General features: G+C 38.7%; 3 protein-coding genes across 7 annotated transcripts; 1 reads left to right on the top strand and 2 right to left on the bottom strand.

Annotated features, from left to right (window-relative positions):
• Window positions 1-1924: 1924 nt before the first annotated feature.
• Window positions 1925-7717, bottom strand: uck2b (uridine-cytidine kinase 2b). Its single transcript, XM_041803253.1, has 7 exons — window positions 7579-7717; window positions 5469-5628; window positions 4203-4299; window positions 3925-4067; window positions 3634-3731; window positions 3271-3319; window positions 1925-2415 (listed from the first exon to the last, which is right to left on the bottom strand). The coding sequence occupies exons 1-7, from the start codon at window positions 7681-7683 to the stop codon at window positions 2279-2281; spliced, it is 789 nt and encodes a 262-aa protein (XP_041659187.1). The 5' UTR covers window positions 7684-7717; the 3' UTR covers window positions 1925-2278.
• On the top strand, window positions 6785-22212 carry aldh9a1b (aldehyde dehydrogenase 9 family, member A1b). 5 transcript variants are annotated; one of them, XM_041803250.1, is made up of 12 exons: window positions 6785-6803; window positions 8617-8840; window positions 10889-11034; window positions 12142-12271; window positions 13950-14084; window positions 15580-15776; window positions 16264-16404; window positions 18123-18311; window positions 18399-18486; window positions 19402-19543; window positions 20072-20184; window positions 21461-22212. In XM_041803250.1, the coding sequence occupies exons 2-12, from the start codon at window positions 8657-8659 to the stop codon at window positions 21553-21555; spliced, it is 1560 nt and encodes a 519-aa protein (XP_041659184.1). In that variant the 5' UTR covers window positions 6785-6803; window positions 8617-8656; the 3' UTR covers window positions 21556-22212. The 5 variants fall into 5 exon arrangements, with proteins under 5 accessions (XP_041659184.1, XP_041659185.1, XP_041659182.1 ...); XM_041803251.1 differs by lacking the exon at window positions 6785-6803 and adding an exon at window positions 8288-8308; XM_041803248.1 differs by lacking the exon at window positions 6785-6803 and adding an exon at window positions 8308-8402.
• Window positions 21986-27079, bottom strand: zte38 (zebrafish testis-expressed 38). The gene is made up of 12 exons (XM_041803252.1): window positions 26906-27079; window positions 26559-26703; window positions 25207-25270; window positions 24766-24802; window positions 24655-24675; window positions 24534-24560; window positions 24358-24425; window positions 24120-24265; window positions 23789-24021; window positions 23649-23694; window positions 23536-23576; window positions 21986-22281 (listed from the first exon to the last, which is right to left on the bottom strand). The coding sequence occupies exons 1-12, from the start codon at window positions 26954-26956 to the stop codon at window positions 22234-22236; spliced, it is 927 nt and encodes a 308-aa protein (XP_041659186.1). The 5' UTR covers window positions 26957-27079; the 3' UTR covers window positions 21986-22233.
• Window positions 27080-27905: the final 826 nt, after the last annotated feature.

Below are 27905 nucleotides of genomic sequence, written 5' to 3'. Positions count from 1 at the left end.
ACTTAGAAACGACAGCCAGTAAATGCTCCGCGTTGCTTGAATAATGTGCTAAACTGTACGTGTTTAGTTTGATAAATATGCTCGTTGTGTATATTTCTCATCTTGTGTTGCTCAGCTCAGCAACCCAGCAACTCAATTAGATACTCGTCAAGTCCAGTTATTTATTATTTAAAGCTCTACTGTTCATTTTTTTCTGCATATCTGAAAAAATACCAGCTTTTTTAGATGCAGTTATCATCAGCTTATTCTAAAGGATTTGTTTCACTAAGGATAATATTAAGAAATATCAATGGTGTGGATACTCAACATCCCCACTAATAAAGTTAACAAATCATAAATCCAGAGATAAGAGACTTCATATGAGTGAAAAAATGAAAATAATGCATTTTATCATTACATCATTACTGAATACCAGTATTAGATTAAGTGAAAACTTAACATTCATTAAATCAAGAGTAATACATTTTAGTTCGTCCACGGAGTTGACAAAAATGAAGATATGATTGGCACAAAGTCCTTTTTTAAGCTTTAGTTTAAGTTTGGGGAAACAAACTGATTGAATTGACTTGCAATTGATTATTTCTGAGGAAAAAAAATCGATATTTTAAGGTTTCTGGGGGGATTAATTTTACAAGCAAGGCTTAAAAGAGCCTCAAGTCATCACGAAAGAGCCACGTGTGGCTACAGAGCCACGCGTTTACTATCACTGCTCCGATTACTCGCGTCAAACCTCAGTTTTGTATCATCTCTCCTTGGTCGGTTGAAATCTCCACGGACTGTAAACGCAACTGAGAAATATCGGTCAGCATGTGAGGCGCGACAGCAGCGCCCTCTTGTGGACAAACTAAATACACCATGAATGACCTACTTACGGTGATCAGTACATGAACTGTTACAATCCGCGCTTCTAGTAAATAAGCGTCGGTTAATATATTAAATGTTAATCACTCAGCAAAGGAAAATTAAATATGCTGTCGAAGTAACACTCGTTACACAAGGATGCTAAACTGTTTATTGACCAGTAAGCAAATGACGTCATTCATTTAGAAATCATCCAACTCAATGCACTTCAACAGCCATACAGTACAAATATTCATTCATTTCTTCTATACAAAACAAATACATCACATGGAATACAAAAATTTATTCAGTCTTTCTTCTTTCATTTTTTTTTAATTATCAACCATGAGATGGTGTGGAAACCTGTCTCTACTGTGGATACTTACTGTACATGATAACCTGAGGCAACTTCACAGAGGCATTGTGGTGGGTCTTTGTGGTTATGAGCCACAAACCTGGGGAAAACTGGTATTGCTGTGGTATTGAACACATTTTCCTTGCATTTATGATCAAACTGGTATCATCAACCTGAGTGTAGAAATCATTTTATTCGAAGGGCTTCATCTGTCAGGTCGAACTGTCTACCTTGAGCATTCATTCTGACGTTACTGTGGCATAACTTCTACTCAGCAAGAATTTAATAATTAACTAATTGGAGGGATTAATTCGGTCCCCCAAAAATAAAAACTACAATACTAGACTGAGATACATCACTTGGTTGAACTTCATAGCCTTTGGCTTCATTGGTCTTGTGGTCACATTACTCTGCATGTGACATTCTGCATTGGAAAATCATTTAGTGTTTCTGATGCTGTGAACATACAGAATCAATGTGGTGGACACTTTGTGTAAACAGACCTCTAATGTAACACATTACATCACACTATACAAGGTGATACTTAAACACTGAAAAAACCATGTAGAAAACACCGCCAAGATTGTCAGTACAAATACAGAGTGCAATCCTGGTTTCTTTTACTTTGTCTTATTCACATCATTCGCTTTTGGAAACCATCAAACATTTATCATACTCCCCGAACTCTAGGGGTTCAAGTTTTATCAGACGTTACAAAAAAAAGCAGAAAAGGATTCCCCTCTTTTATTCATTAGCGGCAACAATTTTTCCATGAAGCAGCAGGGGATACATAAAAAACAAAATGCAATCTGGGAGGAAAATGCATGGGGTCCATTTTTAACCCATGGTCTCATCACAAGAAGAACAGGAGCCTCTTTTATGCCCTCCAGACAAAAATCTAAATCCCAACAATTACAGTTAAAGTAACTAATGACAAGAGTAGTCATAATTATAATAAAAGGCATTTCAATTCTTTTGTATCTTTTTTCTCTCTCTTAAATACAGTGATGCCAATGACAGGCATTATTTACAGCACGACCCCGCCACACCCCTCTCCACCCTGAGAAGAGAGGTGTGATGGGGTCAATGAGGCCGGCTGCTGGACTCTGAAGTCCGCCTCTGACGTGGGGTGCTGTGGCCGTTCGTGAAGCCGTTGTGCCGTTTGCTTAGTCCGCCGTTAAGAATGTCTTGGATGTGCTGAACTATCAAGTTGATGGCCACTACAGAAAACAGAGAGGAGAAGGGTTAATCACTGCACTCCATGCCGTTTTATGGACATCTTCAAAACTAATGCAAAACAACAGACATTGTTTATTCCACATGCATAAACCTTGCTCCAACGTTACCCACAATGCAACTTGCTTGCTGGCAATCAGTTTTAAACTTTAAATACATCCCAGATTGTATATTAAATATAATGCAGAAAAAGCTGCCTGGGAGTGAGTTGTCAAGTGCGCCCCCCTGCTGCATTATAGGTCATAAACTCCATGTTCTTAATGATAACGTATGGGACAAGGGTCAAACTACGAGGTTAGAATGCTTGTCAAATAAATCTGTCAACCCATGTCTGTTTTTGTGGTTGTAATTATTCTAGTTTATATCCATGTTCATCTATCTGAGTAGTTTGATGCAAAAAGAAGCAGCTAGAACATCATGTTGACAGTGCAGCTCCTTAGAGCACTCTTAACTGAATCAGCAGCGTAGAGGAGAAAACACCCGAGCAAATGTAACAAAATACCACTCAGGTCATTTTATTTGTAATAAATGTTTTCTTTTATGCAAGTAAAGTTTGTGCTGTAGTTAACAAAGGGTGTCTGGCATTAATTCTGCACTTCTACCAGCCAGCTCCCTCATGTGCATGTCTAAGCTCCAAATGAAATCATCAATGGCTTCTATTTATTAAACAGAATGAGATGAGGTTGCCCCATTCATATTAATACATAAGTCAGAGGGTGAAATATGCAAAGTAGAGGTCGCATAACATTTTCTTAACCAATTCTGGAGCAATGCAAATTCTAATATCTTCCAGATAATCCTTTATAGAGTCAAATGCTCTCTACATGAAGTCTGCTTACCCATGTTATCTGCTCCTCTTGGAATAATCACATCTGCATACTTCTTTGTCTGGCAAAAGTGAAAAAAAAAAGTTAGAGTACGAGTAAAAAATGCATTCTCTTAAACAGACTTGTACTCATACTTGAGAGTTGAGAAAAAAAAAAAGAATGTGACCCAGTTGCTCATGAACACAAAATGTAAACAAACATTCTAATAATGATCTCTGTTATTTGGTTGCCTCTTTATATCTTTCTCTTTCTTATGAGTGTTCTGCAACATTTCTTTTCCATTCAAGCAAACACAGACACTGCACAAAGCTAATAAACATAAATTTATGTTGGCTTAAAAAAGACAGCTACTCTTCAGTTAGGAATGACACTCACCGGTAAACAGAACTCCTCAAAGGCCGGTTTTACAAAAGTGATATATTGAGCCAGCACCTGCTCCAGCTCTCTGCCACGTTCACTGATGTCCCTGAGAACTGAAAAAGAAACAGCAGGCAAAAACCACAGTGAATACAAATTATGAAAAATATATAAAATAACACTGGTGCTCCTTAGCGGGAACTTAAAGATCATATTATTATTTTATGAGCAGTGTTTGTCATTAATTTATAGTACTTTGGAGGACTTTACATGTGTGTTGTGGTCATTACTTAACCTCCTACTACACACCTCTGCGTGACAGCCTTGTGTCTGGATCAGTGTCGACAAATAACTTCATTTGAAACAGGTCTCTGATTTCCTGGGAGTAAAACATGAGAATGCCCTCAAACAGGACCACATCAGCTGGATACACTGTGATAAACTCCTCTTTCCTGGAAAGATAAAACAGCATGAGTGACCATAATCAGATAGTGCTATGGCTATTAAAGTGACTACAAATCTAAGTTATAAACCAAACATGAGGTTTAGGAAAGAGTTGAGTATGACTTATAATGGGCCATGCTCACCTGGAATGAGTGACAAAGTCATAAACTGGGATCTGGACAGTCTTCCCTTGCAGGATCAGTCGTAGTGTTTGCATTATCAGCTCATTGTCGAAGGCATCTAAGGACAAGAGAAGGTATATGCTTGGTACTGAACTTCATGACATGTCATATTTAGCCCACGTTACACGAGGTCCGTGCAGACACGTGGGGCCTACACCACACGTTTAGTAACCAAGGAATCCCACCAGAGTGGAACAGGTGTTGGGTTCGGCCTTCTCCTGGAAGCAGCTGCCTCTAGGAAAGGCCTGCTGACTGAGGGTTTTTAAAATCAGCTGAGAAAGGAAGCAAGAGAGCCAGAGTAGGACTCCAAAAATGGAGTGTATGCTTCTGCCAAAACCACGCTGAGAAAGAAAATTAGCAACATGCCAGGAAAGAATGCGATTGTGCAAACTTCGGAGCACGTGCCTGTTTGAAAGGCTTTTATCAGCTCTGCAATTTATGCGACATTAAAATGTCGCATCAGTGCCGATTAGCCTATTTAGTGCTTCTCCAACGCCACATTTTTTTGCGTCTACATTCCAAAGTCAGTGTGTTTTGTTTATACCACTCTTGCTGCTGTAAATTTGAAATTTCCCCTTGTGGGACTAAAAAAGGAATATCTTATCATCTTATCTAAAGTGTGGGTGTCTGGATTCTGCTCTTTGATGCATTTCGAGTGTCCGTGTTGTATTTTAGTGTTAAGACTGACCAAATTCTACACATTTTAAGAAATAAAAAAAAAACTTTAGTTTGACAGTATGTAGATTTAAACATATTGTACAGTATCAAGACTGCAAAATTCCTCATATTATTGAATCCGCACAAAAGAACGTTTTGTTAAAGTGTATCTGCATGGATTTTTGATTTTTCTACTGTCGTTCAAGATTCAATTTTGTCGCCAATTTTCTTCAGATGTGGCACACATGAACAACAAATGTATTCTAGTGAGCAGAGCCAGTCTGTGTTTGGATATGAAATCCTTTTTGTCATCTCATGTAAACGATTCTGTTGATTCTACAACTTGTTGCATCTTCTTGCACAAGAAATGTTTTAACAACAGTCGGTTATTGTTTAGGTTATACAGCCTAACATTAAGAGTCAAATTCCACATGCAGACCCGGGTGTCTTGTTTCAAACCGGTTGAAAGTCAGTTTACCTGAGGCTAATGCAACCAGGCACATGATTAGCACACGTGCATGCATAGATGAATGCATGAACGGTAACACAGACTAATCAATGTCCCATTACCTGGATGATCGAAGTTGAACTGGCCCTTTAGTGCCTTTGCCTTCTGCTCTGGAGTTAGCACTTTATAGAAGCTGTCCTGGCTCAGGATGGCCACCTGCCGCTGGTGGTGGTCGATCTTGTTCTGGCCCAGCAGCTCCATGATCTTCTCACATACTGACGACTGCAGCAACAGAAACAAGGATCTCAGTCCATTAAGAAAGGAGGCATTGCTCTGTTATATTTAACCCTTAGGTTATATCGGGAAATAGGAGTGAGAGGGGGTTTCCCACTCTGTATGAGTCAGCTAACAAAAGTGTAAGTGAACTCCCTCTGACCCCCATATTCGTCCCCACTGACCCCCCTAACAGAATGAGTGGCATACCCAGTGCTGACAGGGCGTTCTGAGTTTCTATTGCCTTTGTATCCATGAGATTGGGCCACAATGAACTTGACCCCCTCCCCTCATCCTCCTCTTTAGGGAGCTGAGTGTTGCTTAATAACACTAAAATGCAACTGTTGAAGAAAAGAGACCCATTTACAAGAGTTTATATCTGAGCCACACTTAAATTCAATGTATAAATCTACACCTCATGAAGGCCCGTGGTAAGATTTTTATATTCTTCTAGTCTGTGCCATCCATTCAGTTGGCAATAGAGGATCAATTAATTCATGTCGGATATGTAAGGACGAGAATAAATAGTTAATGAAAAGTTTATATTTCCGTTACTGAGATACCACATTTTTGTGATTTTGAAGATAAGCCGATCTTATCATGAATCAAACACCCATCGGATAAAAAAACAAAAACATCCGCATTGCTGCTCCTCTGCGCTCATGAATGCTTAACAGACAATGAGGATAAAATTACATCATCCCCTGCACGTGCGCGCAGACTTCGTAACTAATACTGCTACAGTCTAAAATCAAAGCACGTCCTCTAGCTGTAGTCCAGTCCCATGTGGGGGGTTTTCACAATGCAGAACACTGGTTCTGTGCCTGGGTGCTGATATCTGGGTCAAAGTTAGAAGGAGGGGCGAAGTGGGATAAAGAAAAAATCTGGACGAAAGACATTCCCCTCTATTATGCTACCGGAAACATAAACAGAGTTCCTTTTAACGACTTTTTCACAAGCATGATTTCAGCTCAATTCGTGCCTCTGGTTAATACGAATAGTGTTTTAAACGATAGATCTCTCCGTTCTTAACAAAGAAATCTAATGACGTCTTCAGTTAAATCCACGTCTGTGAGTCATTCCAGTCTGAGCGCAGCCGTTGACGTTCCAGCAGCACAGCTCACGCAGCCGGGCAGGTTACGGTAAAGCGGAGGGGAGACACTGTACTTTGGGGAAGAGGGCTGGTAAATAACGGTCGCGGTTTCAATAAATACGAGTTCTTGGTGCAGTTAGGTGGCTAAAGCGTGCTAGTTTTTTTGAGGAATGGTGTGGATAAAATGTAGTGGGTTGTGGATACAATTAAGAGCAATATGTGTCGAGTTGTTTTTTCTTTCCCGCTGGCGCCACTGCCTGTTGTCCTTCATTGCGCCAACATCTAGGTTAACGTTATTCAACGTTTAACGGTTTTCCCCAGGGCGCGTTATACTGACATATAAATAAATGACAGCAGAGAATGAAAATCATTTATTAGCTAGATTAATATAAACTCACATTTTGTTTACTTTAGGTAGACGGAAGTTTAAATGTTATCTGTGTTTACAAACAGTCGTGTGGCAAGCTAGTCTCTGCTATTGTCTCGCGCACCCGGCACAGCTAGCATGTGATGGAATTTAGCGAGGCGGCTAAGTGAGCTAACATCTGTGATCTCCACGTAGTCTGAAGTCAGCCAGTCTAGCTAACGACCACCGGGCCGCACAAAGAGGGGATAAAACTGAGTCAATAAACAACACGTATAGTGCATGAGTTGGTGGAGAAGCGTGCTAAGCTAAACCTCTGCTAACTAAAAGCTGGATGGTTAAACAGATCATAGGGCTGTCAATCAAACCCAAGCACTGGATCGCTGAAGCCACGCGGTCAACTAGCAGCCGGGGCTATCCAGTGACCATCTACCTCGATTTAGCTCAAATAAAACGATGGCAATTCGGATAAACCGTCAAATATGGTAGCTATGAGGCTAACCTTGCCACTTGCAGTACCCCCGGAGACACCGATGAGAAAAGGTTGTCGAATGATGGTGCCGTTATCGCCACGGTCCCTTAGATGTGTCTCGCTGTCCCCGGCCATACTTGCAGTGTGCCGTTGGAGCTGTTGTGCTGGAGAATCATTGTAGTGGAGCTCCTCCCACAACGCATCCGTTATTGTTAAACTCAACTCTAAACTATTTTGGCGATTTTGTTTGAATTTATTTTTTGGTACAGTTTATAAGAATATAGCACCAATATTGATTATGTATGTGTACATATTTTCATTAAATCATATCATGATACACGTTGTCCTCATTCGCCAAACCTTGGCGACTGTGCTACGTTCACTTGCTCCTCGGAGGCTCTACTTTCAACGTCATTTTTCAGTCATTTGTTATATTTTGCGTGTTCGAGAGATTCCACATGGATTCTGTGCGTCGTAGAAAAACAGCTTCAAGCACAATGAACTGAAAATAAAAAAAATAAAATAAATTTCAGTCTATTACCTGGACGGTGACTATCGATTAAATTCAGAAGTAATGTCAAAATAACCTAAACAAATAAAATGTGTTGCTATCCAGGTGTCGAATCCGCTGGTTCGCAGTGTTCCTTTTAATATGACGACAAATCAGATTAATTTGGTACCAACTTTTTCTCTGATTTCCCGACCTGCTGATCACCCTCACCTTCTTATCTCACTGGGAAACCGTTTTTTCCGACGTCCCGTGAGTGCAGTGTTAAACGTTGTATGGACTAATCTGTCTGTGTATGAGCTTAACTACAACAACATTTAATTTAGTGAGTTTGTTGAATTTGCATGTAAGTAAGGGTTAAACTACCACAAAAGCATGGTTAAAGAACATAACGGGACCAGTAGCTAGTCCGCCTTCTGTTGCATCGTGTAATATTACTGTTGCTAACTGACGCTAACAACTTTAGGCTAGTATGGTTGCCACACTTTTTAAACCGTAGTTTTACTCTTATTGAATGTCATTTTGGAATACAGGTAACCTACAGTATGTTTATTTTGCAGTTATTGGCCACATTCGGAGGGAAGAGGAATCACTTTTAGCATGCTCCAGAGGCTCGCTGCTGCGTCTCTGCGACGGCCCGTTGCTGCTGTCCCCCTCGTGGCCGCGGTACGGTGTGTGTCGTCCGGATCCGTGGAAATCACAGCCCCGCTGAACTACTGGGCTGGAGAGAGGAGGACGAGCACAGGGAAACACAACACAGAAAATGTTTACGAACCTGCTACAGGTAAGCCACAAATCTCCTCGGTTAGAAAGCAGTTGTCCTTCTGTCTTCAGACTTTATTGACACTTTTCTGACTGGACTTTGGCCATTGCTTTGTGATTTCTGTATGAATCTCTCACCATGGAATGTAAAACAATGTATTCTCAAGTTATTATACTAGTATATGTGATTGCGTTGTCAGTTTAATGCATGTATATACAGTGCCTCTAAAAATTACCCACCCCCTTGAATGTTATATTCTTTTATTGATTGTCGGAAATCAATCATGGTCAATATAATTTGGCTTTATTTTTCAAAAACACCTCTTTAATGTCGGAGCAAAAAAAAAAAATGATTTCTAAAAAATAATGTAAATGAAATAAAACTACGTGAGGTAAAATGAGTGCATAAATATTCACCCCCTTTAAAGTCACTGACCTAATTCAACAGAGATCCAGCCAATTGGTGCTAGCAGACTCACAATCAGTGATATTGGGGTCACCTGTGAGCACTGAATGAGTCTCAAGTGACTGTAGTGTAAAGGCACCTGAGTCTGGATGTCCAGTCATTGTTTAGTTGGTATTCCTGGCAACCATTACACCATGAGGGCAAAAGAACACACCAAGCGACCAAAGAAACTGTTTAAGGCAGATGATACATACTCCAAAATTCCAAGGCACTGAATTCCCCCCAGAGTGCAGTTTAATCCATCATCAAGAAATAAAAGGAATATGGCACATGTGTAGGTCTGAGTGAGCTTGCAACTAGGAGACTAGTAAGAGAAGCCACAAAAACACCTGACTATTCTAAAGTAGTTATAAGATTCAGTAGCTGAGATGGGAGAGACTCTGCATACAGCAACTGTTTGTCATCAATCAAAGCTTTATGGAAGAGTGGCATGTTGAAGAAAAATCATAAAATCTTGACTAGAGTTTGTCAAAAGCAGTGTGGGAAACTCCTCGGTCAAGTGGAAGAAAGTTCTTTGGTCTGATGAGACCAAAATGTTGCTTTTTAACCACCACACAAGATACTATGTTTTGCAGACACCAAACACTGCACATCACAAACACACCGTTCCCACTGTGAAGCATGGCGGTGGCAACATCATGTTGTGGGGATGCTTCTAGCCAGCCCTGGAAGGCTTGTATAATTAATGCAGCAAAATATAGAAAAATCCTGGAGGAAAATCTTATTCAGTCTGCAAAAGAACTACAACTTCGAAGAAGATTTATTTTCTAGCAAGACAATGTCCTTGAAGCATACAGCGAAAGCGCTACACAGAAATGGTTCAAAAACAACAAGGTGAATGACCTGGAGAGGCCAAATCAAAGCCCAGACCTCAATACAAAAGAAGGGCTGTTCAGATGTGCCAAGCGCTGATTGAGACCTATGCACACAGACTCAGCGCTATGATTGTGATCTACTAAATACTGAATTGAAGTGGGTAAATATTTATGCAGTCATTTATTTTACATTACATGTTTTATTTAATTGAGAATTACTATGTAGAAATCTGTTTTCACTTTGACATTAAAGAGGTTGTTTTGACTAAAAAGCCAAGTTATATTGACCATAATTGACTTATAAATTCAATAAAAGGGTAAAACATCCAAGGGGTTGGATAATTTTTATAGACACTGTATATTCTACTTATAGCAATCACACTTCACAGGAAAGTCAGGTCTTTAAACATGCGGTTTGCACAACATGCTGCCCATCTAGTTTAGTCAGCTAGCTTCCTTGTTCGTCTGTTTGTGGTAGATTTCTTATTGACTTCCAGGATGACTTGTTCCTAGTTTTACTTCAGAATGTCCTAATTCCATTTGAGCAAAGCTAGCACACAGCCTGTCTGCAGCCCACTCTCTTATGCAATCATTGGAAAGAAATGCTGCAGTGTCACTGCCATGCTAAATCCAGTGTGCAAAGGTCTATAGACTAGATCTAGAGTTGATGTTCCTTGCTAATATAGGATGAGCAACATCACACCAGTAACAACTAAACAAACAAGCATAGTCAGTTTCTATTTATAACCTTTGCACCTAATGTCATCATTGTCATGATTAACTCTGCAGGGCTAGTCTTGTGCCATTTGGAGCCTTGTGGTGCTGTGGAGGTTAATCAGGCTGTGAAAGCTGCCAAGTCGGCTTTTGACCTCTGGAGCAAACTGTCTGGGATGGAAAGGGCAAGGATCATGATAGAGGCTGCACATCTCATCGAGGTGATTTGGTTTTGGTTTTGTCCGTGCTTGAAGGATATCAAATTGTCACAATACTGTAACTTAAAAAACAAATTACTTGGGTAAAACAGAATCAGAAATAAGATTCCTGGGCACCCAAAATTGGATTACTTTTTTTTTTTTTTTCTAATTTCCAAAATGTGCCTGGTACAGAAAAAGCCAACAAACACATACCAACTTTGGCATAACATGTTTACAGTTATCATAGGCAACTTATGGACCCAGATATTACTAGTGAATAAGCAGAAATACTCTAAAAGAAGTGTTTGATGGCATTTGATGAACTAGAGAGTGTGTTCTCTGCCGATGTCTTATAAATTTCTTCTTATTTTGAGAATTTATGGGTGTCGATTATTGTTCAGTGGTGTGAAGCACATCAGAAGTAAAACTCTGCTTTCTGTGTGCAGCAGACACTAAAGTAGCTTGTGCATCTTTGTTGGTACTCATAGGTCTCAAAAATGTCCTTTTTTCTGAACTGTTCATGGAAGCAGTCTGCTGTGTTGTAGCTTTATAAGAGTTAATGACCAAGGGTAGACTAGAGACACACACAGCTGTCTGGATGATTCACCAACAAATAAAAAAAAAAAACATCCAGCACCTTTCTGCAAGTTTCTGTGTGTAGCTGTAATGAAACTCTGTTTCATTATTACACTCATTTTCTTAACTTCCGTTCGGTACTCCTCAACCCTTGCTGCAGTCCTACTGATGGTTGTGGCAGCTTTGAGCTAAAAATAATGGGTGTGGGGTTTTTTTTTACGATTTTTTTACTTCAGGGCTATCAAACATAACAGAGATTGTATAGTTTTTAAGAATCTGGTATTGAAAATTATCATACACTGACAGCCTTAATATCCAGATAGGAATAATAAGAATTTTTCACTGAGTACTCTAGTATCTTGTGATTAAAGATATCAAACAACTCAAACACGAGTAGACAGAAACAAAAAAAAGTAACACAAAAAGGTCAATTTCTCACCAACATCTCGACCAGTTAAAACACTGTGTTTCTTTCATCACTAATCTGTATGTTGTTGTGTAACAGTTTATACTCTCTAAATTTGTTACATAAACCTTTTCTATCATGCACAGAGCAGAAGAGAAGAGATTGCTGAAATGGAGGTGGTCAACAATGGGAAGTCAATCACCGAGGCCCGTCTGGATGTGGACTCTGCCAGACTGTGTATAGAGTACTATGCAGGGCTTGCCAGCACTCTGGCAGGTTGGTTCAGTACAGCTCTTACTCTTTATTTATTTAATTTCATGAGTCAAGAGGTGAGTAAAAGAAGTGATAGTAGTATGACAAATATTGTTTTCCTGCTTTTCCCAAACTTTTTTCTTTTGACCCACTTTGTAGGAGGCACAAGCCATCATGACCCAATCCAAAATTTGTCTGCTCAATAAATCATGAGGCCAGTGTTCATTTGGTTGACTAAAAATGCTTGTTGACAGCTTTTTTCCATGAAGACTAGCTAATAATGGATCTTTAAAGACAAAAAACTTTTGACATCAAATAAGTTTAGTTCTCGTTAAAGGGACTAAAACTCTAAGGGACTAAAATGTCATTACGTTTTTGTCAGACTTTCAACTCAATAGTAATTCTTCACTGTGTATATAAGGTAGCCAGTATTCTCATCAGTATATTTGTAAATGACTAAAGTACTGGCAGTGCATTAATGTGAGTGTTATACATTTATAAACATTTTACAGTTTGACTGATTAAATATTTCAGGGAAAATAAATGCCTTGACAAAAAGTAAAGACTAAAATACCAGGACTTTTTATGGACTAAAACTGGACTAAAGTGTTTTTGAGTTTTTATCGACTGACACTAGACTTAAACTATGAGGACTGAAAATGACTAATATACAGAAGAGGCTTATACCCCTTTCCCACTGGCCGAAAAACCTGTTTAAGTTTCTGTTTTAAATCATTAAAAAGATCGATGTTTGTCTAATATTTCCAAGAAGCAGATGTGAAAAATTGAAATAGAAACATTATTTAGAAAATGTTCTCCTTAACTTTATTTGGCTCATAAGTAGGAAGCACTGCACTTTACTGGATAATCCATGAGAAATTCAAGGCTGTAGAGCTGAATATGTCATTAGAACATTAATTATTCTCAGCGGATATCTTTGTTATAGAAAGACTGAGCTAGAAAAGCATTTTAGAGTCTATATGTGCCGTGAAATTTTGTTGCCGTGCTGCAATGGGCGTATATAGCCTTTCAAAACAAGATTTATATTTCCCTTTTCACATTTCTCTGCTTGCTGCGTTTTTAAACCCGCTCTCTACAACTTAATAGGCTGAACTGCTGGCCACTCCATCAGACGGCTTCATTCGAGCTGCAACGCTTAGTTCAGACTGCTGCGACTCATTATAGAACCGTCTTGCGTCGCAAATCTTTGGTCTGAACTGGGCTTTAGCTGTGTTTCGGCCACTGATGATGATGTCTCCAACGTGAAGACATCAGCCTGACGATCTTTAATGTGTACTCCAGACATAAATGTTACAATGAATACTGTACATAGGGAGCTACTGAGAACTCATTTGGCAACCCCCAAAAACACCACTGTGGCCCACCTGTGAGTCGGGACCCAGACTTTAGGAATGAGTGGCATAGCCAAGTGTTATTACATCAGTTTAATCAATCACTTCTTATTTGTGCTGGAAGAGCCACTCTTATGACGGCTAAAATTTTTAACCCCATACTTATTGTGTTCAAGTCAGTATGTATATATCAGTTAATTAATCTGAATCATCAATTAAGTTGAACGCTACTGAATACATTTCTAGAGAAAAAAAACATTTTTATTTCAAGTGTCTTGATGTTTTAAGACCATATATTTAAAAGTGACCGTTTTCTATTGTCACAGTTTTAATGTTGTCTTTTACTGAAGGCCAGCACGTACAGCTGCCTGGTGGATCCTTCGCCTACACCCGCAGGGAGCCTCTGGGAGTCTGCGTCGGCATTGGTGCCTGGAATTATCCTTTTCAGATAGCAGCCTGGAAATCAGCTCCAGCACTGGCCTGTGGTACGGGTTTCTTTATTGTTTTTAATTAGAACATTCTGTATTATTCAATCTGTCTGGGAGAGGAGGTTAATGTTGTGTTTCTAATTATATATGCAAAAGAATATCTCAAGATCTACCTTAAAAACATGAGAAATTGTAATAAGTCAGACAGTAAGCCAGATGAAAATCTTAAGTTCATGGATTGAAAGAGCCCCATGATGTAAACGTATATAAAGCCTTTCCTAGGTTATGTTTATGTGATACAAGATGAATATGCATCGAGTTTATCATTTTCCTGATGTACTATTTATTGCTGCTGGTTTTCAAATTCTTCTTTTTAATCTTACATAAACTGCTATAACTCCTACACATATTGTGCAACTACACAGTAAAACTGCAGAGTTGCCACAGTCGCACAGAGTCTTCCCTGTGGTTTACTTCAGCTGTATGAGCCTATGAAAGTCTGTTAAATGAACAAGCTTTTATTTTGCAAAAAAAAGCATAATGTTATGATGATGTGATCTTTAAAAAGTAAGAATGCAAGCTTTATCAGGTCTGCCCTGATGACAAGAAAACAACTTTAAAAATATGCTCTTTGAATGGAGGTCTAATCAGTCCGTTATGATGCATTTCACTGATTTTAAATGCTAATTTACTTTCCCAGAGCGACAAGGATGTCATTTTTACAGAGCTATTCCTCCTAATTTTGTTTTCATATACACATTTTTTTCTGCATATACCAAAGCCGACTGATGTAGGATCAAATCTACCTAAACTATAAACTGAAATTAGATCACCTCTCAGGCCAAAGTCCAGTTTTTATGTAGAGTATGTAACTAGAGAACAACCGCAAGTGCAGTAATCATGAAAGACACGATGGCACATCAGATGGAAATACAGCAACATTTAAATGTCATATAAGCAGTACTATACTGTGTCTTTTCACAAGTCTTCAGAATTTTTGATATTACAACAAACCCTAAACTTTAAAATTAATTTGAAATAAACACAGGATATTTCAGTTACTGAAAGAAAAAGTGTTTAGTGAAGAAATCCCTAAAACTGCCCCCAACAACCATGTAGACTGACGTCAGCAAAAAACCAGAGCATGGGTCGCAGGCGGCCGAGTGGTTTAAGGCGTGCCCCATGTACACGGATGGCCTGGGTTACAGGCCTGAGGCCCTTTACCGCATTTCTCTCCCCACACTCTCCCTTGTTCTGACTCTATCCACTGTCCTCCTCTATCAAAATAAAGGCACAAAAATGCCCAAAATAAATCTTAAAAAAAAAAAAGAACAGCGATGACGGGTGGGTACTTCTCTTCTCCGGGGGTTTTTCACAACACATCTGAAAGACTGAACAGTAAACTCAGAGATAAAGCATCTTCTGTAAATAACCACAGCTGTCTTTGTTGGTGCTTAATGGAGACGTTTATCTAAATAAGAAAGCATTGTACAATTCTGATGTATGTATACCTCAAACAGTTATGTTCCTCTGGTGTCCATCATTTAAACAGGTAACTCCATGGTGTTTAAGCCCTCACCAGTGACTCCTGTGACGGCCGTCATGTTGGCAGAGCTCTATGCTGCGGCTGGAGCACCAGAGGGGCTGTTCAACGTGGTGCAAGGCGGCCAGGAGACGGGCAGCTTACTCTGCCACCACCCTGATGTTGCTAAGGTGTCCTTCACTGGCAGTGTGCCCACTGGCAAAAAGGTCAGCATTACATGTTGTTTCATGTACCTCTATTTGATTTTCATCTTACATGGCTGAATCTATAAAGTTATGCAGCTCTTTGTCTTTGTTTACCAAATTAAATGTCTCCCTATGTCAGAGCATTTTGGCTAAAGTGATATTTTCTTACCTCTTTATTCCATTTTTATGTAACAGTTTGTTTTTATTTGATTTCATAATCAGCTCAACTTACATTTACATAAGAGTTGCCCTCAGTGAGCCCTTCAGTTTAAATAAGGCTGACTTACATGGCAAAGGTAAAAAAAAAAAAATCTACACACAGCTGGGTGAATAGTTTCTTATGGGTTAAGTCTGTGTCATAAAATATTTAAACATCTTTGTTCATACCTTTCATGAATGAGAATTGTTACTTCTATGATTCAGGATGTGTGAAATGTCTCTCCTGTCCTAATCTTTTATATAACCTGAATGATCTATAGATATTTGTTTTGTGGCTTTTGACCCACAGATTATGGAGATGGCGTCAAAAGGGGTGAAGCCTGTGACGCTGGAGCTCGGAGGGAAATCTCCTCTGCTCATTTTTGAGGACAGCGACCTGGAAAATGCTGTGAGAGGAGCTCTAATGGCAAACTTTCTGTCTCAAGGCCAGGTAGATAGGATACTGTGACTTTTTCTTACAGTTGAAACCAGAAGTTTACATACACTATATAAGAAGGCACATAAACTTTTTTTTCTCACCGTCTAACATTAAATCACATTAAACCTTTCCTGTTTTTGGTCAATTAGGATTACCAAAATTATTTCTATTTGCTAAATGCCAGAATAATGAGAAAAGGTTTTTTTTAGACAATTTTATTACTTTCTTCAAAGTCAGAAGTTTACATACTCTAAGACTACTATGCCTTTAAACAATTTGGGAAAGCCCAGATGATGATGTCATGTCTTTGGAAGCCTCTGATAGGTTTATTGACAACATTTGAGTTAATTAGAGGCACACCTGTGGATGTATTTTAAGGCACACCTGAAACACACTGCTTCTTTGTGTAACATCATGGAAAAATCAAAAGAAATCAGCCAAGATATCAGGAAGAGAATTGTGGACTTTCACAAGTCTGGTTCATCCTTGGGTGCAATTTCCAGATGCCTGAAGGTGCCACGTTCATCTGTTCAAACAATTATACGCAAGTGTAAACACCATGGGAATGTCCAGCCATCATACCACTCAGGAAGGAGACGGGTTCTGTGTCCCAGAGATGAACGTGCTTTGGTCCGAAAAGTGCATCTCAACCCAAGAACAAAAGCAAAAGACCTTGTGAAGATGCTGGCTGAAGCTGGTAAGAGTGTGTCATTATCAACAGTCAAACAAGTCCTGTACTGACATGGGCTGAAAGGCCACTCTCCCAGGAAGAAGCCATTACTCCAAAAGAAACATAAAAAAGCCAGATTACAGTTTGCAAATGCACACAGGGACAAAGACCTTAATTTTTGGAGACATGTTCTGGGGTCTGACGAAACTAAAATTGAACTTTTTGGCCATAATGACCATCGGTACATTTGGAGAAAAAAGGGGGAAGCTTGCAAGCAACACCATCCCAATTGTGAAACATGGGGGTGGCAGCATCATGTTGTGGGGTTGTTTTGCTGCAGGAGGGACTGGTGCACTTCACAAAATAGATGGCATCATGAGGAAAGAACATTATGTGGAAATACTGAAGCAACATCTCAAGACATCAGCCAGGAAGTTAAAGCTTGGGCGCAAATGGGTTTTCCAAATGGACAATGACCCGAAGCATACTGCCAAACTGGTTACAAAGTGGCTTAAGGATAACAAAGTCAATGTTTTGGAGTGGCCTTCACAAAGCCCTGACCTCAATCCCATTGAAGATTTATGGGAAGAGCTGAAAAGGCATGTGCGAGCAAGGTGGCCTACAAACTTGGCTCAGTTACACCAGGTCTGCCAGGAGGAATGGGCCAAAATTCCCTGCAAACTATTGTGAGAAGCTTGTGGAAGCATATCCAAAACATTTGACCCAAGTCATACAGTTTAAAGGCAATGCTACCAAATACTAATGAAATGTATGTAAACTTCTGACTCTCAAGAAAATAATTAAAAAATTGTCTAAAAAAATATCTCTCTCATTATTCTGCCATTTAGCAAATAGAAATAATTTTGGTAATCCTAATTGACCAAAAACAGGAAAAGTTTAATCTGATTTAATGTTAGACGGTGAGAAAAAAAAGTTTATGTGCCTTTTTGTATAGTGTATGTAAACTTCTGGTTTCAACTTTGCAAACTAAAACAACTCCACTATGTACAAATGACTTGATTTGTTTTGTTTTGTTTTGTTTTGTTTTACTGTGTCACAGGTCTGCAGCAATGGTACAAGAGTGTTTGTTCAGAAAGATATTCTGCCTGAGTTTGTGGAGGAGGTGGTGAAAAGGACCCAGGCAATTGAGATCGGAGACCCTCTACTGGAGAGCACCCGAATGGGAGCACTGGTCAGCCGGCCTCACCTCGAGAAAGTTCTATCCTTTGTTGATCAGGCAAAGAAAGAGGTAAGAATAACAGGTTTTTCTTTATCAAAATCAGACTTGTTTGCCTGTATGTCTGATGCAGTTTAAGTTCAGACCTGCTGTTTGTAGGGAGCAACAGTGCTGTGTGGTGGTGAACCTTTTGTCCCATCAGATCCAAAGCTCAAAGATGGATACTACATGACTCCATGTGTGTTAGGTAAGATTTTCAATATATTTTCCATGAATAATGTGCATCCAGAAGATGTATAAGGAAAAAAAATGTGAGATATGAAGAACTAAGTGGTAATATTAATAGAATCTAGTTGTGATTTTTGTATGGGCACACTCACATTAGGCAGTCCATACCGTGCTGTAGCACGTTTGACCCCCAGAGTCCAGTTAGTTTGACTGCTGAGAGTGCACCAAACAGGACTCAGACATGATACACTTGCTTGATCTTTGCTAAGCTGAAAGAGGCGGGCTTTGGCATGGTACGCTAGCTCATGTAAGCACACAAGCACAGGTGCGCAATTCTGTCATTCCCCTCAACAATAAACAATGGTCAAGTATTAGAGAGCCACATCTGACTAAAACAAGCCATGAAAAGAGTAAAGTGCTGTGTGTTTTAATTTCCTGTGTCTTTCTCTAGTTTGCTGATTCTAAGACCACACTTCCTATAATTAAAGCCATGCATGTTGACTCAAACACAAGAGATAACCAGGTGTATTTGGGTTTAGGTGTCAGAAATGAAGTGTCTGAATATTTAATGTGTTGGCACATCAGCACCACATTTTCATAAATATCATGACTCTGAAAATAGTGTGCATGATTAAATCTAATATGAGCAATAATCTAATAGGTAGCCTGAGCGTTCTGGTACCATTATGACTTTATTCATGCTATATCATGACCCTGTCTTGCTTTTTTGTATTATTACACTTTTATTCTTGACATACAGCATTTCATTATTTTCAATTCCTTTGATCTCAGTTGTTTTTCTTAAATGTGCATAATTCTGCAATCCTCTTTTGATAAGTTCCTCTTCAAATTCTGTTTGAAACACCAAACATTCCTCAGTCAATAATATCTGAATACCCTTTAAATTTGTGTCTGTCTTTCCCTCCAAATACAGGTGACTGTACAGATGACATGACCTGTGTGAAGGAGGAGATCTTTGGCCCTGTCATGTCTGTGTTGTCCTTTAAAACAGAAGAGGAGGTGCTGCAGAGAGCCAACGACACCACCATGGGTCTGGCTGCAGGAGTTTTCACCAGGTATGTGGTTTAACATTCAGTGCCACTTCTCCATTTAATGGGACTTTAGTATCTTAATCCTCAAGAAACAGGATAATTCAGAAATAATCTGCACATTTTGTACTTGTGTCCACTTGGACTCAAAGATAAATCAACTAGTTTGAAAGTCAAAGTCACTATGAATTTACCCACAGCCCTTCAGGAGAAGGCCTGAAGGGAATTTTACTGTATATGGTTTCTTTTTCTTCTGACTTGGAGAACAATGCCATCAATCTTTATCACTGGACAGTGTCTCATTCCTTTGCTTTACCTTTTGTGAGGCTGTTTACTCTGTTGTCACAGTGATTTGCTGACTATCTCATTCTCTGCAGAGACTCACAGGAAAAGAAATGCTCTGTGGTAGAGCTTTTGAGTCCACATTCTCTCAAGAAATGACATTTTCTAGTGTTGTTTTGTCTGAAGCACATCAGCACATGTGTACTGCAAATTGAAAAGTAAGCATTAAACCTCAGTGTGTTCATTCTAGTTGACATTTTTGTTTGTTTTTAGGGATGTGAGGCGAGCCCATCGGGTGGTTGAAAATCTCAAGGCTGGCTCCTGTTTTATCAACAACTATAATATCACACCAGTGGAGCTGCCTTTTGGAGGCTTCAAAATGTCAGGTACAGTCTCTCATTTGCTCGAAGACAGGCATCCAAACATCACTAAGGGTTAGTTAATACCTTGTGTTAAACGCCTGTTATGCAGTCAAAAGCCCATAGATGTGCAGTGATGGCCGGACCAGCTATGAGCTTAGCGGTTAGTGGTGCCTCTTTAACAGCTTTTCTCCCTGTTGTCATAAACATGCTAAAAGGAAACAATGATACACTATTTAGCAAATACATCTTGTGGACTACTGGTTGGATTGAAGTCAACTTTTGTTTTGCTTCCTCAAACCAGAGGAACAATATAAAAGTCCAACCACATCAGAAACGTTCAAACACATCAGAAACAATTGTAATGACTTAAATAGACAAATTTTTCATAAAACTATTCACAAGGCTAATGGTAGTCGGGATAAAGGAGTTTTTCAGTCTTTTTGTCTTACATGACAGAAGAACATATCTGTGTCCAGAAGGAAGCAACAAGAACACTTCATCCAGTATAAACTGGGCTAATTTAAGAGTTCTGGGTTTGAATAAATCCGTCAGGTCACTCAGGACAGTGTCTGTGTTTTTGCAGCACATTTTGACTAAGCCCAAAAGTCAGATCCTGGTTTTTAAATTAAATATTTAAGTAATGACAGCTCTATTTAAGATCAGGAATTACGATGCAGTAATGATGTGTCTTTGGCAAACCAGCCAGCTCAAGGAGCCGCCTCTTTTGTGTGAACAATGGTAGCTCGCTCCTGATTGAGAGCCAGTTCCTTTTTAATTTTGTTGTTGTTTAAAAGGCATAATAAAATTCAAACTGGTGCCAGATGAAAAGCCATTTAGGAGCCAAAAGAACAGCTCTTATTACTGAGATGAACCAAATGATCCAAGTCTCTAAAAAGCTGGACTTCCCATCGCTACAAGTGTGGCCGGATGGATTTAAATGAAGCCATGCTTTTGTTACTGCTGGACCAGCTCAGATTATTTCAGTTTATTTCATGCTAGTATTCATGGCACAACTAAACCAATAAGGATGAAGGCAGAGTCTGAATTATCAGATATCAAATAGTCTTCAGTACACATTGAAGCACATCTACACCTAGCAATAAGGATTATGACTTGGTATTGAAGGGTTGTCATCACGTACGTCAACCCAGACTGATAGAAGAAAAGGAAATGCTGACATTATAGCTCTCTATTAGGGATTAATGCAGTACTATCACATTATGTCCTTGTTTAGAAAACCTTGCTTTAGTACTCCCCACTTCTGGCTGTTTAAGTAAACATACAACCTCTGCTTTAACAGGTATAGGGAGGGAAAATGGCCAAGTGACAATCGAGCATTACTCCCAGCTGAAGACTGTGTTTGTGGAGATGGGAGATGTGGACAGCTTATTCTAGCACACACATGAAAAGTAACACTTGGAGAGACTCGAAACAGGATTGTCTGGACCAGAACCACACTTCCAAGTGCAACTCTCAGGGAAACACCTCCAAACGTTAGATCTCAGTGTGATGAGAAACTAGTCTCTACTGAGGAAGATAAAGCCATGTATGTTTCCTGTAATTTCTGAATGTGTAACCAGAGGGAAATACCTGCAGAGATATGGGTGAAGGAAATTTGACTTCCATCATGCCAAACTGATTCAATCAAATATTTGAGGGGGTTTTAAGTGAAATTGATCAGTTTTAGCTCATTAGAGTCACATATTGTGATCAATAATTTGCACTGCATGTTTTCTTACTTAACATGTCATCCATATACAGAGTAATACTTAGGTGTTTTTCAAGCTATACTTAAGATAAAAAAATGTTTACAAATCAAGCTCAATTTACTAACCAGCATATTTTTATTTTTATACACAAAATACTAAAAATGAATCACTTTGAACATTAGATTGATCTTCATCATACAGATTGTACATTTCAAGCACACTTTTTTTAGTGCTATTTCCATAAGAACTGTGAGAGTAACACGTTTCAAATAGATAAATATTTTCACATCAAATTAATTTTAACATAACCATGAACGGTGTTCAATAAAAATGAAGAACAGCTTGTTTTTTCATAGCCTCACAGCTAATTTCTTCTCCTCTTCTTAACCAGATGTTTTCCTGTCTTGTTTCTCTAAAATAGAAAAAAGAAAAATCATTCATTTTGTTCAAAATAACCTTGTACCATTATTGACTGTGTATTAACTGGGACAACGTGTCTTTGTCTCCTTCTGTTGCACAAAGGTGAAGCCAAAAAAAACCCTGTGATGGATGCTGACATATGGTGCCTTTGATACAATGCCTGAGTATGTGCCTAAGTTAAATACAGTATTAGGGCTGCAATAATGGATCATTTTTTAATAAGAAATATTGTGTTTTTTGTAATCAATCACTTTTGCATGTTTTCAAGAGAATTAGTACTAGACAAGTGAAAAAAGAAGATTGTTCCCTTAAAATTAAGTACTTAAACATCGCAAACAAACAAAAATTGGTATCAACAGGTTCTCTAAAGAATTTTTGAAAAGTTCAATAAAGCTCTGACAGCAATTTACTTTTATTTAAGTTAAAAGGAAGGAAATTTTGGGTACTAACATTTCATTATATTGTAGTTTATTTTTATTTTCCAATTTGTGATTAAATTAAGGGGGCACTCAGTCATTTTAACATCCTCTACTTTATGCATGAGTGTAATATTTCACGGTCTAGCAAGAATAAAGCTCCTCATTCATACAGTGGTCTAAAGATGCCTGAGAGCTTTACTTTTACATTATAGGAGTACAGGGGCGTAGCTAGGGATTTAGGGCCCCCGGAAAGTATATTACACAGGACCCCTTTAACCAAGCCAAGCGTGTTTTATTTTTACAAATATCTAGGCATTTTAATATATTTTCAAACCATAATTTCCCAATTTGTGAGTGATATTTCAACTATGGTTGAATTAAATTTACTTGCATTATTTCGCAGTGTTGGACTGCACCATTTGGAATTTTTAAAGAGAGGAGCAGGGGTCCCCCAGTATTGTATTTTACTCTATTTGATACAATTTTCAGCCTGTTGACCGATTCATTTAGTCACTTTTGATTCAATGATCACACTTAAAAGAGCACAGAGTGCCTGTCAACATCACTTCATCAACTTCTCTTCCCTTATGATTTTCACCCCTTGCATCATGCATGTTACATTATAATAACAGCGAAAACAAGTGCAATGTGCCACACAATTAACAGTTTGTGAAAAACACAGCACACACTGCAACACACGTAATTTATCAGCAGGGAAGCTCTAAACAGTTTGGTTCACCCCTAGGCAGCTGTTTCTCTGTCCATCTTAATATACGGTCTATTCCTACATTTCATTGTTATAATTTTGTCTATAAACTTCAGTGTACCTTTGCCAGAGGTCTTGAAGGCTTCTTGAACTGTGCAGACTCTGTTAAAAGGAAAATCACAGGGTAAACTTTGGTCAGATTTTATGGTTTTGTAACAGAGCTCATAAACTCACCATCTTCAGAAGGCAAGTCCTCTTCCTCATATATCTTCTGATGATCCTGTGACCACATATTCACAGACAATCATGTTAAACAGCAGTTTAACAACTAAAACTGAAATCCTGAACTTAAACTATCCTCTTTATGCACCGACCTTGGTGATTTCTTTCCTTGGAGGATTTTTCTGAGGACCCTGCTTGATCTCCCTCAGGTGGTTCCCCTCTTGCAGCTTCTCCAGCCTGCCTTTTTCCGCCGACACTCGCATTCTCAAGGTGTGGAAGGCTGTCTGTACATCACCCACCTTGAAGTGCATGGCCGTGCCTTCAAACCAGAGGCTGTCGCATTCACCCTCTTTAAAGCCGGGCGGCTGGTAGTCTGCAGGGGTGACTTTGAAAGGAGACAAGAATGAATATGCTTTCACAATGGAATTATATTAAAAAATGCCTTTAAAGTCTTGTTTTATCCAAAAATACAGTCCATCTCACTATCATAGTAGTAGAGCTTCATGGTAAGGTAGACATTGTTGGGGAGGGCCCCCAGGTTCTGCATGAGCAGGAAGAGCTTCCTGATGAGCAACACCGAGGCTCTCTTGGTGTCCTCCAGAGTCACCTTCATTTCCTCATCATTGTTCCTGTAATTTCATGGAGGTAAGTCATCCATTAAACATGTTGTGATCTAAATAAATGATGCCTCAAATTAAGGAAATCATGTGCCCATTCAAACCTGAGTATGTCCATCTTCGGACCCTTTTTTGTGTATTTGAATTTAAACTGGTACGACTCAACAATGCACTGAAAGACACAATAAAATCTGTGGATTACACTGCATTTTCAGATTATATGTCAACTTTTTGTTTACATAATAAAACCACATTTTGTAGTATTTAAAATAAAACTTACATTAGGTTCATCTGGATTGGTGTACACCTACATGGCAATAACATGTTGAATAGTTATATTTTTTAACCGATTTTCCTTTATTTTATTCTATAATCTTGCTCTGCTGACTTAATTTACTCACCCCAATGAATACAATCTGGAGCTTTTGAGAGAAAAACAGAGAAAGTTAGCAACTTAGTTTTGAGATGGCTTACAACATCACTCAAAAGTACTCATTGATGCTTTTACTTACATACTGCCTCTCCAGTGCATCAAAGGAGCCCATGATCCTGAGAAAAACAAGAAAACAGTGAGAAAATGGGCCATACTGCAAGATTTAGCTGCAGAGTTGGTAGCCTTGTGTTTATGTCTGGGATACTCATGTACAGAGGCTGTTGTCTTCAATAAAGGCAGCCTGGGTTAAAATCTAGCCTGTGGCTCCTTTCCCACATATCATTCCCTACCCTCTCTCGCTCCCGTTTCTGACTATTCACCCTCCTATCTACAATTAAGTCATAAAAGCCCAAAAGAGCAATCTTGGGGAAAAAAAAGTGAAACTTTGCTTCCACTAGCCCTCAGGGGTTCTTGCCCCACCTGTGTGTTTGGTATGTAAACGTCTCTGTTTTCATGCAGTTTGTTTTCACTAATAAAGTACTACAGAACCAAAGTATGAAGGAAAGAATATCACGATTACCATTTCACAACTTTGCTGGCACCAGGTGTGTTGCGGTCTTCACGCAGAACTTTAATGCACAAGTCTGTTGAAATGAAAAATAACATAAAATATAGAATTTATCCATCTATTTTTAAGGGTTATGATCACCAGTATTCAGGAGGGGGAAGTAACTAATTACATTTACTCAAATTATTGTAATGGAGTAGTTTTTTCTGTTTACTTGTACCTTTTTTTAGTGAAATTCAAATTCATCTTCTTTTTACGGAGCCCCAGACATGACATGGTCAAAAACGTGGCCACAATATAGTTAGAATGTGTGCACAAAATACTAATTCATGGCCACAAAATACTAATTTGTGGACACGAAATAAGTAAAACGTGTGCACAACTAATTTGTGGCCACAAAGTACGTATCATGTGCACACGAAATATTAATAATACTAATATCATTCCTGGACAGCTGGGTAAGCAAATCGAGCACACTTTCTCTAAGGTCTAAGGTAGAGGCAGTAGAGGGGCTAAAGCTACACGATGGACAAGGACAGTATGATTGAATTTTATTTTAGGCATTCATTCCCAGCCTACAAATTAGTATTTTGTGGCCATAAATTAGTATTTTGTGGGCACATTATAGCTGTATTGTGGTCACAATTTAATTTTTTTTTTTTTTTTTTGACCATGTCATGTCTTGGGCTCCATATCTTTTACTTCAAGGTGCAATGTGTAAAATTTGGGATATAAGCGGCATCTAAAATTCAGACTTTAGATTGTGATGCTTACTTCTTGTGATAACTTGCAACCAGTTGAATTATTTAAAAATACCTTTCTGTTTTTGATGCTTTCTGTGGTACTGTAAGAACATGCAAGATGCCACAATCTGCTGCTGGATTTTACTTTATTATAAAGATGTGACTTCACCTACACAACCTGGTTGGAGATCCATGTTGTCATGCTGTCATTGCCAATGAGGAAATTTCCTGTTTAACTGTACAACTCCTCAGAAGCTACTCAGTACTTTGAGTAAACTTTAAGCAAAATACTTTGTACTTGTACTTGAGTCGATTAATTGGCCAGTGCTTTTACTTCTACTTAAGTAAAATTTATACCAATTAAACTGCACTATTAGTTGAGTGCAAGAGTTTTGTCCTTTTCCACTTTTGCCAATATTATCCTTTAAAATTTAGAACACGTTCATTAAGATTTCTGGGATTATCTGTGTTTGCAGGATGGAAACTGATGTTTTTCCTCTCAACATAACATAGGACTTATTGTGTAGAAAAACAGAAAATATTGTTGTGGTTACGTATTCATCAGAAGGTATTCATTTGCGAATTGATTTCCCTTAGCTTCTAGTCTGTATTCGTATTCACCTTCCAGGTATCTGGATTTGTAGGAATCTTCTGGAAAAATCCCTCTGAGGTAGGTGATGGAGGACACCGCCACAGCCACCATCCTCTTGACAAACACCAGTGATTCTTCTTCGGTTTTCAAGTCACTCTGGAACAATCCTGTCCACTTTTAGAAACATCGACACAAAAGAGAGAGGAGGCTAGCTTAGCTGAAACTGACTTGTAACATAGAGCCACATGATGGCGCCGTTGTCATACTGACGTGCCCTTTGGGTCAGACCGGAATATTATTTTTAATCCTTGACTGCTTAATAAACTGAATAAATTAACCTATAAGTATCGATATTAAGTATGTAGAGTGATCAAACCTCAGCAACTTCCTCCTTGCTCTTCCTCACACACACCTCTGCGGAGGCCATTTTCTCCTGCGTTGTTGATTGTTAGCAAATAATTTAAATGCTAAGGATGAATTAATCAAAGCCAACAAGCTAAAAATAGAGACTAACTCTTAAACGCTGTTTTAAAAAGCGCACCTTGTCTCCATAAACTGTTCCAATGTTACTCCCTCAAATGATTTAAGAAGCTGAAATCTTTTGATGAAACTAAAGTTACCAGAACTCTAATAACTCAAACATTAGCTAGATATCATTGTTTATGTTTCCCGCCAATAATCAATGTCACTATAGAAACAGTGCTCCCTGTGCCGTAAATGGTAGCAAGAGACGTGAAAATTACTCCGTGAAAGAGACTGTGAATTCAGTCTACCTAATCCTAATCCCTTCTGTTTTAATAGCAGTTAAGGAGTAAGACCAAATATTTACATTTTTTTACTGTTAAAGTGGGTCTACACCAGTCTATCCGAGCTTTATTCCTCCAGTATAACTGAGAAGATGTAAAATTCCTCTGTGATGGAAATTATTCTGTGTATTAAAAACAGGACCAAGTTAGTCTGCTCTGTTTCTCCAGTCTGGTCCTCGACATAAAAGGGTTCATGCCCTCATTATTAATGAATGGCTGTATTTTTGGTCATTGTATCCTTTTTCAGGGATTGAGCGCAAACATGACTAAATTATGGTTAGATAATAAGGCTGGGCAATCAATTAAGAAATTATTAAATTGCAAAACTGCAATTTTGAAATTGCTATATTTCTCTAAACTAAAATGTGTGTCAAAAAGCAACTTAATACGTTGGTAGCAGAGATGGTCTACATCATGACTACTTTTCCAAATGTTGCATTTTTCTAGTTGAAAATTAGAATGGCAAAAATGATCATTCCTGTCAATACAGTAATTCATACAGAATTTTCAATGAGTCAAAATAACTTCTAATTTGATATTTTTTCAAAAGTGTTTGATCCTATTTGTTAC

This window comes from Cheilinus undulatus, linkage group 13 (genome assembly GCF_018320785.1).
Source record: "Cheilinus undulatus linkage group 13, ASM1832078v1, whole genome shotgun sequence".
NCBI classification, from domain to species: domain Eukaryota; kingdom Metazoa; phylum Chordata; class Actinopteri; order Labriformes; family Labridae; genus Cheilinus; species Cheilinus undulatus.
This window is presented reverse-complemented; position numbering and strand designations above follow the sequence as displayed.

What these genes read in the sequence shown, in the direction of transcription:
- uck2b (XM_041803253.1), bottom strand. Translation starts at nt 7,683, where the DNA reads ATGGCCGGGGACAGCGAGACACATCTAAGGGACCGTGGCGATAACGGC. An exon ending in GTTCAACTTCGATCATCCAG is followed by an intron (nt 4,300 to 5,468) that starts GTAATGGGACAT and finishes TCTTGTCCTTAG; the next exon opens with ATGCCTTCGACAATGAGCTG. An exon ending in CACAAGGCTGTCACGCAGAG is followed by an intron (nt 3,732 to 3,924) that starts GTGTGTAGTAGG and finishes TTTCTTTTTCAG; the next exon opens with TTCTCAGGGACATCAGTGAA.
- aldh9a1b (XM_041803250.1), top strand. Translation starts at nt 8,657, where the DNA reads ATGCTCCAGAGGCTCGCTGCTGCGTCTCTGCGACGGCCCGTTGCTGCT. An exon ending in TGTTTACGAACCTGCTACAG is followed by an intron (nt 8,841 to 10,888) that starts GTAAGCCACAAA and finishes TTAACTCTGCAG; the next exon opens with GGCTAGTCTTGTGCCATTTG. An exon ending in GTGTGCCCACTGGCAAAAAG is followed by an intron (nt 15,777 to 16,263) that starts GTCAGCATTACA and finishes TTTGACCCACAG; the next exon opens with ATTATGGAGATGGCGTCAAA.
- zte38 (XM_041803252.1), bottom strand. Translation starts at nt 26,956, where the DNA reads ATGGCCTCCGCAGAGGTGTGTGTGAGGAAGAGCAAGGAGGAAGTTGCT. An exon ending in GAAGCTCTACTACTATGATA is followed by an intron (nt 24,022 to 24,119) that starts GTGAGATGGACT and finishes CTCCTTTCAAAG; the next exon opens with TCACCCCTGCAGACTACCAG. An exon ending in CTTCAAGACCTCTGGCAAAG is followed by an intron (nt 22,282 to 23,535) that starts GTACACTGAAGT and finishes TTTCTATTTTAG; the next exon opens with AGAAACAAGACAGGAAAACA.